General features: G+C 40.3%; 1 protein-coding gene across 1 annotated transcript in view; it reads left to right on the top strand.

Annotated features, from left to right (window-relative positions):
- VAPB (VAMP associated protein B and C) overlaps positions 1–9,939 on the top strand; it is a 29,794-nt gene extending 19,855 nt beyond the window's left edge. Inside the window, exons 3-6 of the mRNA XM_017734684.1 lie at positions 2,764–2,867; positions 5,087–5,167; positions 6,367–6,543; positions 8,758–9,939. Of these exons, the coding sequence (XP_017590173.1) occupies positions 2,766–2,867; positions 5,087–5,167; positions 6,367–6,543; positions 8,758–8,916 (519 nt within the window). The 5' untranslated portion in view covers positions 2,764–2,765 and the 3' untranslated portion in view covers positions 8,917–9,939. The remainder of the gene's footprint in view (positions 1–2,763; positions 2,868–5,086; positions 5,168–6,366; positions 6,544–8,757) is intronic.
- The last annotated feature ends 6,550 nt before the right edge of the window (positions 9,940–16,489 follow it).

Genomic DNA, 16,489 nt, shown 5'->3' with positions numbered 1-16,489 from the left:
AGACTTTTCTGTTCCTTTTGCTCTTGGAAAGGACAGCTAGATCCTAGCAGGTGTTAAAGGTGTTCCCTGCTTCAGATTTCCTCTGTTCCTTGAGAAAGCTGGTTTATTCTAGGAAAACCAGAGGAGTTTAATGCTTCTGTCATTGTGACTAACTTTGCCAGTATACTGTTCCATGGAAAAGAAGGAGCATGTTGAGTGGTCAGTGCCTCTCCTTGGCTCTCTACAGAGCGCAAAATGCTGGGGATATTGCAGGAATGTGTGAGAAAACTGATGTCCATTGATCTCTCAGTGACTCTGCAGTTTTTGCTTGTGGTAAAACAGTGCTGGTGCTTGAGCTGTAGGGTGAGCAGCTTGGGAAGTGGTTGAGGTATCTCTGCCTGATGGATGCTGCTGCCAGTAAACTTGAAGATCATATTAATATATTTTTTTTTCTTAAAAAATATTCTTGCAACATATCTGACTTCTGATGAAAGCTGAAACTTCTGACCAGATGGGACAACTGATGTGATAAGGCATTTTGTAGGAACACTCTTTTCACATAAGTTTTGCATAAGGTTTGTGTTTTCCATTCAGAACAAAGGAGCCACATCCCCAGTAGCAATTTCTCCAGCAATTAGGGCAGTTTTATGAAACTGATCTTTCACAGAAACCCCACTAGTATGTGGATAAATATTAAAATGGCTTGGTTTCCTCTTGAAAAAACAACATATTTTTGAGCTTCCCATCTGGCTTACAAGACATTTGCTGAATAATTGTGTCAATGTGGCTTTCATGTATTGATCTAAAAATACAAGTGCTACCAACGTCTGTGCTGTCAAGCCCTCTCTGGCTCTTGTGGTTCAGTGAATGGAGCTTGGAAAGCTCGTTTGGCATTCCAGGATGGATTCAGCACTGTCCCTTGGGAAGTGAGGATTTTCAAATGAGCTGATAGTTGCACTCAGCAAAGCAAGCTGAAAAAACCACAATCTGTAGAAGTTCCATAAATGCTGGATAGTTCTGACTATCCAGTTGGATCTTACACATTATGTAGATTTAAAATTATTTAAGTGTCTACTGAATCGTTAAAAAAAACTGGTATTCACGGACAAAATCTCTCTAACAAATTGCTTCTAACTCCTAGCTAAAGTTTAACTCTTCATAATCTTGACTCACTACTACAGAGGAGAAAAAGCGATGCTGCTGCTTTTCAGTGATGTGTCAGACAGTGTTGAAATAGTTGTGCTTTCACAGTCACTCCTGTTTGGAAAATACTTAGTTTGGAATAATATATCGAGTACTGCAAGGTGAATTTAAAATGTATATATAATTTTTAAAGCACCTCATCTGAGAGAATTTATTGCCTTCCTTCTCTTTGGGCTTTAAAAGGCATGTGGTTGTTGATGGCCACAGACTGTGTGCACATTAGAGATGATACAGCCATAACATACCCTGCTCATTAAGGGAGGCAGATTGGTTTGTCTTGCCTTCATTTGCAACAAATGGGGTCTTTGGATATTGCTTTTATATGACAAACCCCTGCAATTAGTGTGTATGAATTTGGGCACATAATGTTAGTAGCACCAGTACTTGAAAATGGTCCTAATTCTTGAACTGCTTCTCTTCCTAGTGATTGAATTGAGGGGCTGAACTAAGACCGGTCATAAAATGTGAATTTTTAAACCTTACACCATTTTTTTCTGTTAGCAGTAATGGCAGTATTTGCAAGCTTCATTTGCAGTTTGAGGGGGTGGTGGCTTTTTGCAGTTTCTAATAACATGTTTGTGTTGCTTATTTTCACATGTTCTGTCTCACTTTGAAGCCAAACTCCTGTTTATTAATGTCCTGACAGCTGAATATCCAGGTGTCACTCACAAATGTGGGGGTTCCAAGTGACCGCTGTGATTAAAGAATATTCCATGTAAATGGAATGCCCAGCTGCCCCTCTTTGGCTTGCTTTAACCCAACAGCAAAGACATGGAAATTCCCAATACTGCATAAAAAATTAAATAAAAGCACACACACTCTAAACCTGCTGTTCCTTCCTCTCTGTACCCTGAACACAGTCGTTCTCTTCATAAGTAAATTTTGGAATGCTTTTGACTTTTTGAATGAAGATAAATACATTCCTTGCATACCTTTCATAGGCAAAGTTTGCATCACATTTAACTATAAACTTCCAGCTATAAATTGGTAACAAACCTTCAGTAACTTATTTGTGGAAGAGAAATACTTGCACTTGATAAAGCAAATACCATGAGACTCTTAAACTTTGTAGAGGAAAATTCCATCTCGAGACTTGAACTTCAGGGTTTACAATGTTTGACTTCGCCTCTCTAGCTTTTCTTGGTCACCATCAGCAATATTGTGTGTACAGCTCATCAAAATGCTTGTTACTTCTGCCCCAAGGATGGAGCAAGACAAAAAGATGCTGCCTTGGAAAATTTCTCCCTCTGTCCCAGAAGATACGTAAATTATCCTATTTCCTATAAATTACTATTGTTATCTTGCCATAGCTGTGTACAGAATATTGTAGAGTGATCAGCATTTCCAGAATTCTCAGACAAAAGTCTAGACAGACTGAGAAAATCTGGTTTTCTTGCTTCCTTTCAGAATTCTGGTTTAAAGTGAGGTTCCTGATCTCAACTGCTGCTTTGGTCATAACAACAGACAACTTGAAACCATTTTAATGTTTGTTTTTCTGAAATCTGGTAACTGTGTCATCAGTGCATGACTCTGCACCAGAGCAATATTAATGCCATGTGTTCTGGGGTTTTTTTCTTTCAGTGATGCTACAGCCTTTTGACTATGACCCTAATGAGAAAAGTAAACACAAGTTTATGGTTCAGTCTATGTTTGCTCCAGCTGATACTTCAGATATGGAAGCAGTAGTAAGTATTGAAATAATTTTAAATGGATTTCTTTCTAATTGTATAACTTTTAAGTCCTTTTACTGCGTTCTTTAAGGACTGTTGTCAAACCACGCTGGAATGGTCCTTGAAAGCTTTTCCATATTTCCAACTCTGCTTGGCAGGGAATGTTCTGTTATTTTGAGCCCCAGGAACCTTGCACTGAAAGTTGGTGTCTGTGGTTGCTTCTCTAGGAAGCTGCTGTCAGTAATGGGATGACAAGTCATGAAACAAGTCATTGTAGTTTTTTGCGGTATATCCTTTAGAAAGGCCAGCTTGAACCATATATTCTAAGGATATACAGAATATATTCAAAATCTGTATCATCTTATATATTTTATGCATCTACTCTCAAGTCTTGAGTCTTCTCTTGAGCAGCTCTTTTTGCAAGATGCAAGAGGATGATTTATAAGTATTGTATTTTCCTTTATCCCTACCTGTGTCTGCTGTGGCTTTGTAAATGAAAGGCCCTCATAGATTCTGTCCTGTGAATTACAAATGAAAGTAGTAGAAATATGTAGGTGCTGGAGCAGAGAAGGACAAAAGACATAGAAAGACCATCAGGCTACAGTAAGACAGCCTGGAAAGCAGTAAACCCTTATGTCAACTGGTGGCTTTCCTTTACCAGCAAGATTTGCCCCCAGAAGAAGGCACAAGGAAGCTTTCTCTAGCCTGGCTTTTGTTAGCTTGAGAGAACACTCAGTGGCTATTGAGGACACAATATAAAAAAAGGAAAAAGACCATTACTCTAAAAGTGTGTGGCTTGTGTGTGCTACTTAAAAACAAAAAAGCCAACCCAGAAGAACTCTACAGTAGTCCTTACAATATGTGTCTTCTTCTGAACATCTTCTTAAAGCTGGGGCACTCTGCAGGTTAATAATTTCCCTTCTGAAACTGATTTATGGAACTATATTTATTTAATGGGCTCAAAATAAGATCCAGTGGGAGAAACAGCAGTAGTAATAAAATGTCTGCATCACTAGAAAGATAAGCCAGTCTGCCTTTCTTTCGAGCTCTTTAATTTTTATGAGTTACTTTATACCATGACAAGTGTTATTCTGCTGGCAAAGAATGTTTTTTAGTACCTATATGGGCCTTTCAGTTTTCCAGAGCTCTCCAGACCAATATGATTCCTTTTCCTGTAACACTTTGATCAGTTCTCAGTTTTGTTACCACTCTCCAGATCTCTTCCTATTCTGGATGAACAGGTGAGACCAGTTATGGGAGTACTGTAAAGCTTTCAACACTTCACAGGCAGCCAAGGAGCTCAAAATAGAACTCTGACTTCAGCCCCAGCAAAGCTGAACTACGATTCAGCTGTTTAGGATGGGTTAAATACTACTCCAGATTGCACGGGCTTAGCCATAATTTGTCACCTACTTGAGATATACTGAGGAATACCAAGCTACCAGGAGGATGGTCAAAGTGAAGAGGAGCACGTGAGAACTCCAGGATATCAGTGTGGACACTTCTTGCTGTTTATTACCACTGAGAATAAATCTTTTCACTTCAGGGTTACAGCTGACACTGAGCAGAGATTTATCACTGCTGATCCCTATCAAAAAGATTGCAAGGAATCTTGTTTATGGCAGACTCCCCAGCTGAAGGGGAGAGAAGGTGTGAGGGCAAGTTATCCCTCTGTAGGTAGCACATCTGGTGCTGTTCAGACATTGATGCTGAAAAGTAAGGACGTGGAAAACAAGGAGGGGGAAGAACAGTCCTGTAGTTCATTCCAGAAGAAAAGCTCATGTGAAATTTTAAAATTTTGAATAGAAACTCCACTGGGCAAAGAGTTGAGAACTCACACTGTGATTGATTTGGGGGCTTGTTATCTTTCCCTTCCCTTGAATTCGCACCTCCTTTTTCTTTTTTTTTCTTTTTTTTTTTTAAGCAGGCCCATAACTCCCCCTGTCTCTGCTAATTACTCTGACACAGCTCCCAGTTCTCTCATAAATTACCTGTGGAAGTTTCAGACTATTTAGAATGATTTACTTCATAGTATCTGGTCTGTCTTTATGATACCACTCAGTTATGTATTTGATCTCATTTTTCATTCTGTATGTGGATAATGGCAATGTGATAAACACCTGCGGGTTTTTTCTGAGTGAAATGGTGTGATTTGTTTACATAATGCACTGCATTTCCAACCTGCCTGATTATACTAATATGTTTAATATTAAATTAATATTAACTTATTCCAGTGGAAAGAAGCAAAACCGGAAGAACTCATGGATTCGAAACTTAGGTGTGTGTTTGAGCTACCAGCAGAAAATGATAAGCCTGTGAGTATTTTCAGATGCATATTGAGTGATTTAACTTAATACCACAGTAAATCCTGTGAAATGGCATGTTTATTCAGACAGCTATATAAGCACAAGACAGAAGCCTCTGTTTCACTGCCTGGATGGCATTACCCTTCATAAACACAATATAAACTATTTAAAATATTGGTAATCCTTGGTGTAACTAGCAGCCAGTTTGAACATAAGTGCAGCAGTAGCACAAAGCAATTTTTGAGTTGATCTGTTTTCATTTAGTGAACAGTCACAGGATAAAGAATACTTAAAAAAAGATTAAAGATGCTGATTGCTGGTTGTGAAGCTCAGAGTTTATACTGAAGCAGTTATAACCATCAGCAATGTAAATTTGCCTGTCCAACACTCCCCTTTGCTTCCTTGGTACAACACTTACTTTGGCAAGTAAATTGGTAGAAAGCTGGTGAGGAAGGCACAAAAGCAGTTAGGAATTATATTGCAATCCTAATATTGTAGGATCCTTTTTTAGGGTAATGAACATATTAATTTCTAATGGAAGTATGTAGTGTGCAATGTAGAACTGATAATGGATTGAATAAAATGAAAAATGCTTCCTAATGTGCAGGTACTAAAGGCACAGTTGTTCTACTTTGCACTGAACAGTGTAATTAGGATTATGTAGTTGATTGGGTGGGGAGAGGTTTGTTTCCATAAGAGACCGTTTCTAAAGTGCAGAGCATGGAAAGGATCCAAAGGCAGGAGAGGGTGCAGGCTTTGGAGGTCTGAACCTTTGTTTCCCAGCTTGGGCTGCAAGTTCCTCCATCCCTACAGAAACACAGAAGGAGGGAGAGGGGACAGCCAGGAGTGGGGAGTGAAGGGAGAGGGAGCTGCAGCACTGTCCTGGCTCCTGCAGTAGCTGCTTGTGTTGTGCCTGGGGAGGGAAGAGTGAGGAGGCCACTGATTGTGGGACCTGGTTTAGAGACATCTCCTTTTCTGTATATTCAGGGTCTGAAAAGTCAGGGTCATTCTGTCTTCACTTATTGCTGCTGATCTGGTGTTGTCTGGGAAAGCAGTAAAATTACAGAAAGCAAAATGTTGTTTATTTCTTTTTATACAGGCATGTGTCAGGTGTGCACAGACAATTTTACCTGATTCTCCTCCTATATATCAGGTGTGTGGTGTGGTGTTAATAACTAACCAAAAATCACTCTATCCTTTTTTAACAGCATGACATAGAAATAAATAAAATTGTATCCACAACTGCAACAAAGACAGATTCCTCTGTAATGTCTAAATCAATAAGTTCTTCTTTGGATGACACTGAAGTTAAGAAAGTAATGGAAGACTATAAGAGGCTTCAAGTAGAAGTTCAGAGGTTACGGGAGGAGAATAAACAGTTTAAGGTAAAGATCGCTGTTGTTTTCTTTTCAGATTTACCCCTTTCCTGAAAAAGAAGCTTCCATCTTAAAGGTTTGGTTACCTGACTTTAGCACAATATTTTAATATTGTCTATAAAGTAAAAGATAATTCAGGTTTCTCTCTGTAAACTCTGAGAAGGTGCTGAAATCAATGGTCCCTTTGAAAGGAGGCACAAGTCATGCAGTCACAGAAGGTGATTGGGTAGCAACCCAGAGGAGTGAATTCCCTCTCTTTTTTTCTTTTCCCACCTAATTTCTCAGTCTGAATTAAGCATTCAGTGTTGGACTTGGCCCTGTTCTCCCCAAACTGGTGGGAGCTTGAGGGCAGCGTTGTGCAAATACTGAGTGTTTCAGTAATTGCACCTGTAATGTGCTGCTGAAATGGCCAAATTAAGACACATGAATGGGAAATGTGCTTCCTGTCATATCCAGCACATGGCTGGGAAATCCAGTACTTGAGAAACTTTTATCACTGCTGAAAAATTCCTTTTTACAGTAGTTTGATTTGTTGTATCTACTTCCATAGATATCAGCACCAAGGAAAGTGTGGATGTTGTGACTCTTGCAGCCCAGTGAAAGGAGCTCTGTTCTCTCAGCTCTCATGCTGCTTGACTGGCTGATGCATGGAGGAATTCTTGAAAACAGAGTTGTTTTGCACAGAAATAATATGTGTACATAACAGACATGACCCTAACTTCTCCTTGTGTTCTTATTTTGCCAGCAACTCAATACTCTAAATACTCAATACTCTAAATTTAATTAAATTTAATTGTTTTGCAAATCAGTCTTGAATAAACACTCTGTAGGAGCTATCTAGAATTGAGCTGATGTCTTACAGTAATGTCCTTGATCAGTGAGCTCTTTGTTCCCTTTGTGGAGTGTTAAAAACATCTGTAAAACATCAGAAAACAATGCTAAATCACTGCCTGCTACCAGGTGCTGTCAATGTCAGGCTAGAGTCACTGTCAGAGGGAAGTTAAAATATTTAAAATGAAAATTTGTTGTTTCTATACAAAACTTGTTGTATGTAAACAGCATTTTATTGTTTACAAAAGTCAGTTGTCCCCATTTAGACTTAGAGCAGCAGTGAGGTATTGGGTAGCCTGAGGCTTTCAGTGAGTAAATTAATTAATTAGTTAATAAAAAATAAGTTCACTTTCAGATCATGTAGGTGCCCCTTTAAATTCGAAAGTGAGAAGCACTGACATACCCTGAGCCCTTGAACTTCACTTATCTGACAATTATCTGACAAGGCTGCAGTAACTTTTATTACAATTTTATTTAAGTATAGACTGGAGCCTTTTGCTTTGGTACCTTATACTTTTGCACTATAATACTGTATCTAAAGTCTAACACTGTTGCTTCAGCTGGACACCCTTATACTTTTGCACTATAATACTGTATCTAAAAAGTCTAACACTGTTGCTTCAGCTGGACACAAATTAAGTCACAAAAGACTCCTTTGCCCCTGTCCTGAAGTGCTCTGAGTGTGTGTGTGTGACTGGAGTGTGCTAACACACAGCTGTGCTGCACAACAGCTCAGGGAGAGCTGAGGGGAGCTTCACCCCACTTGAAATGAGAATATCTGCTGGTGTTACATTGTTTTATCCATTGTCTCATCTTTAAATCAGGTGAGCTGCCAAAGTCGTACCAAGAAAATATCTTAATTATTGCCATTAGGTTCATGTCAAAATGTCAGCATTAATATGATGGGAGAAACAGATTTCCCTTCAAGGTCTGGGAAGATTTACTTGTGACATCTGACATGGGGAATGATGAGTGTAATTGCCTTGGGTTGTGAAAAACGTGCAACTTCATCTTAGTTGTATTGAGAGACATCTTCCCCAACAGCACCTTACTTGCTTGCAGAGCAAGAAAAGCACCTTCATGCCATTCTCTCCATTGCTTTTCTGAAGTTCTGGAGCTGTCTCTAGACTTTAGACAAGAGTTCTTGCAGGTTCCTCATTGCTTCCTCACTCCCTTAGCAGGAGAAAATTTCCAAGAGTGTGGCTTTGCTGTAGACACAGAATTCCTCTCCTGCCTCACTACCCTTCCTTCTCAGGATCATTCAGGAAACAGAGCTCTAACTTAGCTGTAAATTCGCTTTCACCTATTCTATAACACCCACCTAAATAAATACGATAAGGGTGAATATTGAAAGCACTTTTTTGTAGAAATAATCAATATCTCTTCCTTTAGGAAGAAGATGGACTGCGGATGAGGAAGGTACCCCAGACAAACAACCCAATATCTCCTTCTGCAGCTGCTGTCAAGGACGAAGGGCTCAGCTCCAGACTACTTGCTTTGGTGGTTTTGTTCTTTGTCTTTGGTGTAATTATAGGAAAAATAGCCTTGTAGAGGCAGCATGCTGGAAAATTGTAAATTGGTTTGATGGTTCTGCCATATCATTGGATTAAATTTATTCATAACAATGTTTAAAAAAAAAATTAATGTATGACATCTCACAGGTCTTGCCTTTAAATTACCCCTGCACAAATACTATGTAACATAATCTAGAAAGTTCAAAATGTATGGTGAGGGAATGAATGAAAGAGAATATGCTTCAGTGATGAAGGGGGGGGAGAAAATCCTGATTTAACACTACAATGAAATATTGTATATGTCATTTTAAACATTCTTAGACCCTGGTACATGTTGCTGGATTACCTCTTTTTAAAAAAAAAAAAGAAAAAAAAAAGGAAAACTAGAAAAACCTCTTCCTCCACTGCTGGAGCTGGCCCTAAGGATGTTTGGAGCTGGGTTAGGCAGGAGGTGTTGATAACTTCTGTAAAATACGTTAATCCACCATTCTGCTCATAAATTTAACAGTTTCTGTCAGTGTCTTCAACTCTGTGCAAGTTACCAACTTCTTGGCACTTAAATGAGTAGTGAGAAGCTGCAAAGACTTGTCTGTGGCAACGCTGAGGGAGCTGGGCAGCACCGAGGGGCTCGTTCGGAATAAAGGTCAATGCCTTGTTCTCACCAAGGGACCAAGCTACAGTGCTGTTGGTTCATTTAGCTGAATTAAAATGTTATTCAGAGATGTTTAATGCATATTTGACTTATTTAATGTATTTCCTCTCATGTTTCCTTATTGTCACAAAATTGACTAATACTTTGTGGTATGAAAAGGCACCTGTTCAAAGCCAGTGAAAAGAACTAGAAATTTGCTGCTGTAGTGGTGCAAGATTATTCTGCCTCCTGGTGTTTTTGGGCACTACACAATTGTTGGGAGTTTTGATCATCTAAGCATTGGGGAAATAGTGGTCAGGAAACTGTTTTTGTATGTAAATAAGTCTATCTAGGGGAGAAACAAAAATAATAGTAGTAAACTAGTCCTATGCCGTAAAAAGACCAATCTTGTTTGACTATGTAGCATCTTAAAAAAAAAGAAAAAAAAAGAAAAGAAAAATTAAATAAAGCCCCCAAATTAATGTTTCCTTTGTTACTTTTGTCCTGTTCTCACAGTTTTAGAGGTGGGGAGGAAAGGGGGTTCTCTTGTCAGTTTGTTCATGGCATAAGGAAACTTGCAGTTGTATTTCAGGGTGAATTTCTTTTTTTTCCAGACTAATTTTAAAATCAGACCAAGCCACCCCATCATGAGCCTGACACACACAAGTTGTTCAGAGTAACCGTGTTGCTGCTGAGGTATAAGGTAACATCCCATTTTCCAGGTTAGTTCAGGAGTTCAGACACTTGACAGCACCTTCAGGGTAAGGTGAAGGTAATTTTGTGTCCAGGCTTCCTTTTACCACAAGGTGTATAAATAAACTCAGAGTGTTTTAACATGACGGATTCAGTAGATGAAACCATTTTTGAGCAGGTAAAGTCACATCTATTCTTAAATGCTAGACCCAGAAACCTTCAGTGACAAAATTTTTTGTAGCATATTACAAGATGAAACTGTCTTTTAAAAATGACTTCATTCATTCCTTCCATAATCCTGGGATTCTGTGAGAAAGCTGTTGGGGCTGCAGCCTGCCTGCTGTACTCCTTGACCTTTATGTTTGTCCCACTTGTGTCTCAAGGGTTTCCTCCTTTGCAAGTGCTAATAAGTGAAATTTTATTTGAGGCTTAATAAGAAAATAGGTAGGAAAAAAACCCCATAACTGGTGTGTTCAGCTTATGAATATGAATATGGAAGTATTTCTAGGAGATTCAATAGAAAGGAGAGGTGTATTTTTTAGCATTTTAAAGTGCTGGTGCCTTGTCTGCTCAGAGGGAAGGGACAGAGCCACTGCAGCCTGGCTGCAAAGGGCAGGGCAGGTGGCAGATGAGCTGGAAAGGGCAAAGCCAGGAGTTTTTGGGACAAATTGGGCAGAATTGATCAAGAAGATACTTCCTGGGCAGTAGAAGCTGAAGAAAACTTTCTAATGAAGCATTCTTTTCAGAAAGCCGAGGTTGTGAGTGATACTGCAAAATTAGTTTTCATGGCTTTGAAGAATGTATTTGAGAAAACCTCTGCTGAAGGGACACTGACATAAGAAGTAGGTTTTTTTAAGTGGCTGTAAATATCTTCTTCTCTTACCAGAATTCCTGATCTGCTTTAAATAAAAAAAAGTCTTTTTGAAAGTCCTTTGTTCTGCTTAAAAACAGCCTAAAAAAGGTTGGATTTCAACAAAAAGTCACTGTCTTTGCAGGATAAAGGGGGAGGATTGAAGCTTTAAGCTAGTCTCCGTGAGTATGTCTGGAGTAATGTTCCAGGCTGGTTTTACACCCGGTGTAAGCTACCACAGCTGCCTTTGCTGGCCCAGGGCAAAGCCAGCAGCAACTCTCTCCTCCCCCAGTGCTCAGCAGTCACTTTTTGGTGATCTGTGCCAGCCTGGAACTGTAAATCGTTCATGAGCAAAGTTGTTCCTGGTGTTTGCACTCCAGGATCATAAAGAGGTCTCAGAAAACCCTCTCATGCTTTTCCAGATTCCCTTCAAACACGTGATCAAGGAGACCAGGAGAGGATTTCAGTGTTGGTAACATCTGTAGCCTGCAGCTGAGCTGACCCACACCAGTCCTGAACAAAACTCTTAAATGAACTGCTTGTATTTTGGAATTTAACAAAATCCTGAGGTCTTCCCTCACCATTTTTGACAAGAGCCTGAACACAGTAGCCCTGAGTTGTCTGGGTAATGCTTTGCTTTGCTGAGCTTAAAATAAAGCGACTGATCAGGGGAATCCTCACTCCCTGTTTGACCAAACCCTTCTTTCATAGGCAGTAGAGAGAAATCTTAAGGATTTTTTTTCTTCCAGGGTTCCTAAAAGGCCAGTTTATAGCTAGAGGGCAAATATAGATTGGATGGGTATTCTTAAGCCACCTGACTCTTCTTGTAAGTTGTTCCTTCCATGGCAACACAAGAGCAAATGTTCTCATGAAGTATTCACAGAAAGTGAATTATTCTGAAGGACATTGTACATCTTAGGAAGTTGTGCACAAAGTGTAGTTTCTAAATAAGATTATTGTCTGGGGTCCTCACACAACATCAGATATTAGAAACCTGTGATTGATTCATGGTAGTAGAAATCAAGTTATTACTAATCTAATTATTGTCCTTGCTGTTACTTTAAGATGACCACTTGCACATTTATTGTTGATTTTTGTAACACCCAGTAGAGGCTGCTTGGTGCACTCTTTGGGCGAATTTGGGATAAACAGATATTTGAAATGTCTTGAAGCCTAGTGCTGGGAAATGAATGGAAAATGGTTTATTCTATTTTTATGTAGTTCTCCACATCTTAAAGCAAATAGTCCGTGCATGAATGAACATAACTATTGCTGTGCATTGGCAGTTGTCAGCTGGGAATGCACAGCTGGAGCAGCTGCACGTGCAAGCCAGGACCAGCTCAGGTTACTGGGGAGTAGCCTGGGGGCTGAAGAGCAAGATCATGTCATGTTGTTATGTTGAGGGGGATTGATGTACCATAATGTCATTTTCTAAAAATACAGGATTGTAAAGCTCAATGGTGGTGTTACTTTTTCCTCCTGAAATGCTGTTAGTGGGATAAAGTTGGAACTTCACTTTGCAATTCACTAGAATTTCTTTTCATCAATAAACTATGAAGGGTTTGTATCTGCTGCACATGTGAACTTGCAATTCTTGTCAGCAATTTTACATCGTGGTGTGCACAAGGAATGGATCATTTATGTCTTGACGTACTTGATGTTGCATTGCCCAGTGGCAGAAAACTGTCATCCCTTTTCTTCAGAAAATGGCACTTCCTGTCTCTTCAGTGGAATATCCTTGATTTTCAGGCGCAGTAGTGACTTCACTGCTGTGCTCTTAAGTTTGAAACTATATTTCTCTTGCCCTATGTGATGTCCTCAAATTCCACATCCTGAGTTCTGTTTTCTATATAAAGTGAGGAAAAAAGCACCGCCAAAAATCCCTGTTTGAAATTAAAACCCGAGTAAAACAACACTCTGAAGCTCCTGTTTGTTGTGGCTGGGTCACAGCTACACTGGTGCTGCACAGGGCCTGGAGAGCCTCTGGGCCATGGTCTGGGAATGGAGGAGCATCCAGGGCCCAAGTCCTCGAGTGAGCAAGTTGAAAGGTGACAGGTGGTGAGTGAATTTCAGTGGAAGTGAAACAGTAATACAGAAGATGAGCTTCAGAGAACAAAGTAATTGTATTTCCACCGCTCAAATCTGCTTAACTATAAAATTTGTTTGTTTCTTTAATGGGTTGATTTTTTTTTTTTTACTGGATAAATGAAGATTATTTTTAAATAACACAAGTAGAGCCAGCCAGGGATCTTGCACGTGATAACTCTAATGAGCACACACCTGCACACTTGCAAAGTGACTGTGTGCCTGTCATTCACTCTGCCATTTCCTGTGGCTTCAGTTCCTGTTAAAGAACTAATTTCACGTTTGTACTTGAAGAGTAAAACTTTTTGAAACCTTTAGTAAACTTCTTTGCCTCCCAGTGCAGGCCTGAGTTTGTCCTGAAGCCTCTGCGAGAGTGAAAAGTGCAAAAGGGACGTGGGGTCTGTGAGCACAGAAACGAGGCTGCTTTTCCTTGGAGTAAACTTGAACTTTGGATCTTTCCTCCTGTGATCTGTCATTAGAAAATGGCCTTTTCCGGAGAGCAAAACAAAAGAAGTTAAGAAAACAAATGAATTAAGAAGAATTAATTGAAGCTGTGTATTACAAGTTGACATTATACATCTGGCATTTCTGTTTATGTTTCTGCATTGGTACATTTCATTCTGATTTAATAAGTTCCTAATTTTGTGGGGGTTTTTTTCAGGATTTCGAAGTGCCTATGAAGAACAGCCCGTAGTAAAGTATTGTTCCCAGTTTAGCCGTACTTCATTTTTTTAATCAAATCTTTTTCTTTAGTGGATAAACTCACAAGATTAGAAAAGCCTCTTGAACTCCCTCATGTTTGGGTTGGCAAATGTCCCACACACAATTACCCACAGAGAGCTACTTTTAAAAGACCTTTATTAAGGCTGTACAGAGTCAAGCACTCAGGAGTTAGGAAATGGCAGAACCAGGTTTGTGCACTGTGAGTTTGGGGAGTACATTGCAGTGTCTGATCATTTCAGTGATCAAAAAGTGAGCTGAAGCTGCTCAGAGATTGTCCAAAACTGCCCGGCTTTGTATGCCTGGACTTGGAGAATCCTGAGTTCTCTTAAGTTACGTATAAATAGGTTTTTAAAAGTTGAACTTAAATGCAGCAGCGTGGTGTTGGGTGTAACCCATGTGTGTGTGTGTCAGGGGGGAATTCTTTGTGTTCCATGTATGGATCCCTGTTCTTGACCCGAGCTCCCGACGTGGTGGGGAGGAACTCGGAGCTGAAGCAGCAATTTCTGTTTCCACGTTTCACTGGGAGGCCACACACAAGTGTGACTGGAGCCAGGAATCTCTGCCTCAGTGCTGAGCCCAAAGGAGTGTTCCTGTGGGGGCTGCAGACTCTGCTGCCCAACCTCCCTCCTGCTCTGTTCTGCCTGAGCTGTCGAATCTCACTCCGTTCCCTCCCTCGGCGCTTTGGTCCAGGCCAAGTCATCCTTGTTCCTTCGCTGCTCCTTGGCAAACAAACCCATGTTCAGCCGAGCGGCTTTGAATGGCTTTTCTTCCCTGCTGCCTGTTTTCCGTCTGGGTCTCTTTCTTCCCATCACCCTTCCAGGCTTGCTCTTCCCTGCTTGCCTGTCCCAGCCTTTGGCCCAGGGAGTCCTGGCTGCTGCGGGCTGCCTGGCAGGGCTCTCCCTTGGCATGGACATCTGACTGCTGCTGGATGCCTTTTCCCATCCCACACAGCCACTCACCTGCTTCCTCATTGTTTTTTCTTCCTCTTCACTCTGTAGAGTTTGGAGCAACAAGTCTTGTCACCCATCTCCTTTCTGTCTCCAGCTTCCTCCTGCTGTTCCAGTGCAGTGGATTTATTTATAGTGTGGGACAGGCTTTTATATTCCAGGGGGATTGTTTCTTAAACAAAGCAGTAGCACGATGCTGTTAATGTATCCAAAAGTGCTTCAGATTTTTTTTGTTTCATTTTATTTGGGAAATCTAGAATGCATAAATGCATTCTAAGGTATTTTTAAAAGGGAGGCATGAAGGTGGTTAATTGGAAAAATAAGTTACTGTTATATGAGCCCTGTGTCAGACCCAGGAATGTGTTTGTCTGGCATACTTGGCTCACGCTTTAAACTTCTGCACCTGCTAAAGAAGCAGAAAATTGGAAAGGCAGCTTGTCTGAGGAGCTTCTGATATTAAAGAAGGTACTGAAGGATCAGACTCAGTGCAGAAAGCCAGAAAATTATTTGAGACTTAAGAAATTATTTTATTTTTGCTTTTTGGAGTTGTTAAAAAATGATTAATCTTTTAAAAAAGTATTCTAAGAGAAGTGAATGTGGCAGAGTTTACTAAGACACGTGTGCCTGTTACCATCAACTTCCAGCACACGTTGACTTGGATTTTCTTCACAGGGACAGTAAAAAGGCATTTATTTGTTTTGTAGTAGAAAGCAACCCAGTAGTCAGGATTAAAGCTCCTGGTCTGTGTTCTAGACCTGTTTTTCAGATGCAGTGTTAGACATGAAAGGTGAAGTTATTGGGTCTGTCTTGTTTAGGTCAGATAAAGATAAATGAATGGCAGAACTGAGGTTGGGATCCTGATTGCAGTGGAGCTCAGCATACAGCCATGTGAGCTGCTAATAAACGTAATTGGTGCTTCAAAAGGGCACAGCTGAGCAAATTTCATATCAGATCTGGGAGTGGAGAGGAAATTAGATGAAAAACTGAAGTAGAACTGACAGTTTTCTAAGTGAAAGGTGTTAAAGGGCCAAAAAACTAATAATTTTGCAATTGAGAAGGGGGACAACTTTGGCTAACTGCCCATCCTGCTTCTGTGATGAAATGAAGGGGAAAATTAGATGGAAAGTAATATAAAACAAATAAGAAAAAGGGAAGCAGACAGCAATCCATTCAAAATGGGAGTTAGGAAGTTTAGAAAATAAGGAAAGCACAAGCCAAAGAAAAACAGGTTGGAGTGCTCAGAGAGGGTGGTGAGGCGCCGAAGTTCAGAGGAAATCTGCAGAGGATAAGAACTGTTAATAAATATATGCAGGAGGTAAAACCTAGTGATGATGTAAGAGAACTGGAAAGGTGTGTCATTCCTTAGCAATGCTCAGGATTTAAAATTAACAGTTTTTAATTCAGTAGGCCCAGAAACCTTGATCAGTGTTTGCAATGAAGGAGCCTGGGGCTGTGTCTGAGCTGCTGCTGGGGGTGGTCAGTGGGTCAGGACAATGGGGCACCCCAGAAGGGGATGGAAAAGGAGATGGATGTTCCTGATGGAGCTTGGTGTAAGTCCTTTCATTCTGTCTTTTGAGAGTGAGCTGGGTCTGTCAGGGCCCTGCAAAGCTCCATCTTCCTGGCAATCACACACTGCTGAAGTTCAAAGAGAACCATAATGAAATGGGGATGCCCAGAGAAG

Source organism: Corvus brachyrhynchos, unplaced genomic scaffold, assembly GCF_000691975.1.
Source record: "Corvus brachyrhynchos isolate BGI_N302 unplaced genomic scaffold, ASM69197v1 scaffold10, whole genome shotgun sequence".
In the NCBI taxonomy this organism is placed as follows: Eukaryota; Metazoa; Chordata; class Aves; order Passeriformes; family Corvidae; genus Corvus; species Corvus brachyrhynchos.
This window is presented reverse-complemented; position numbering and strand designations above follow the sequence as displayed.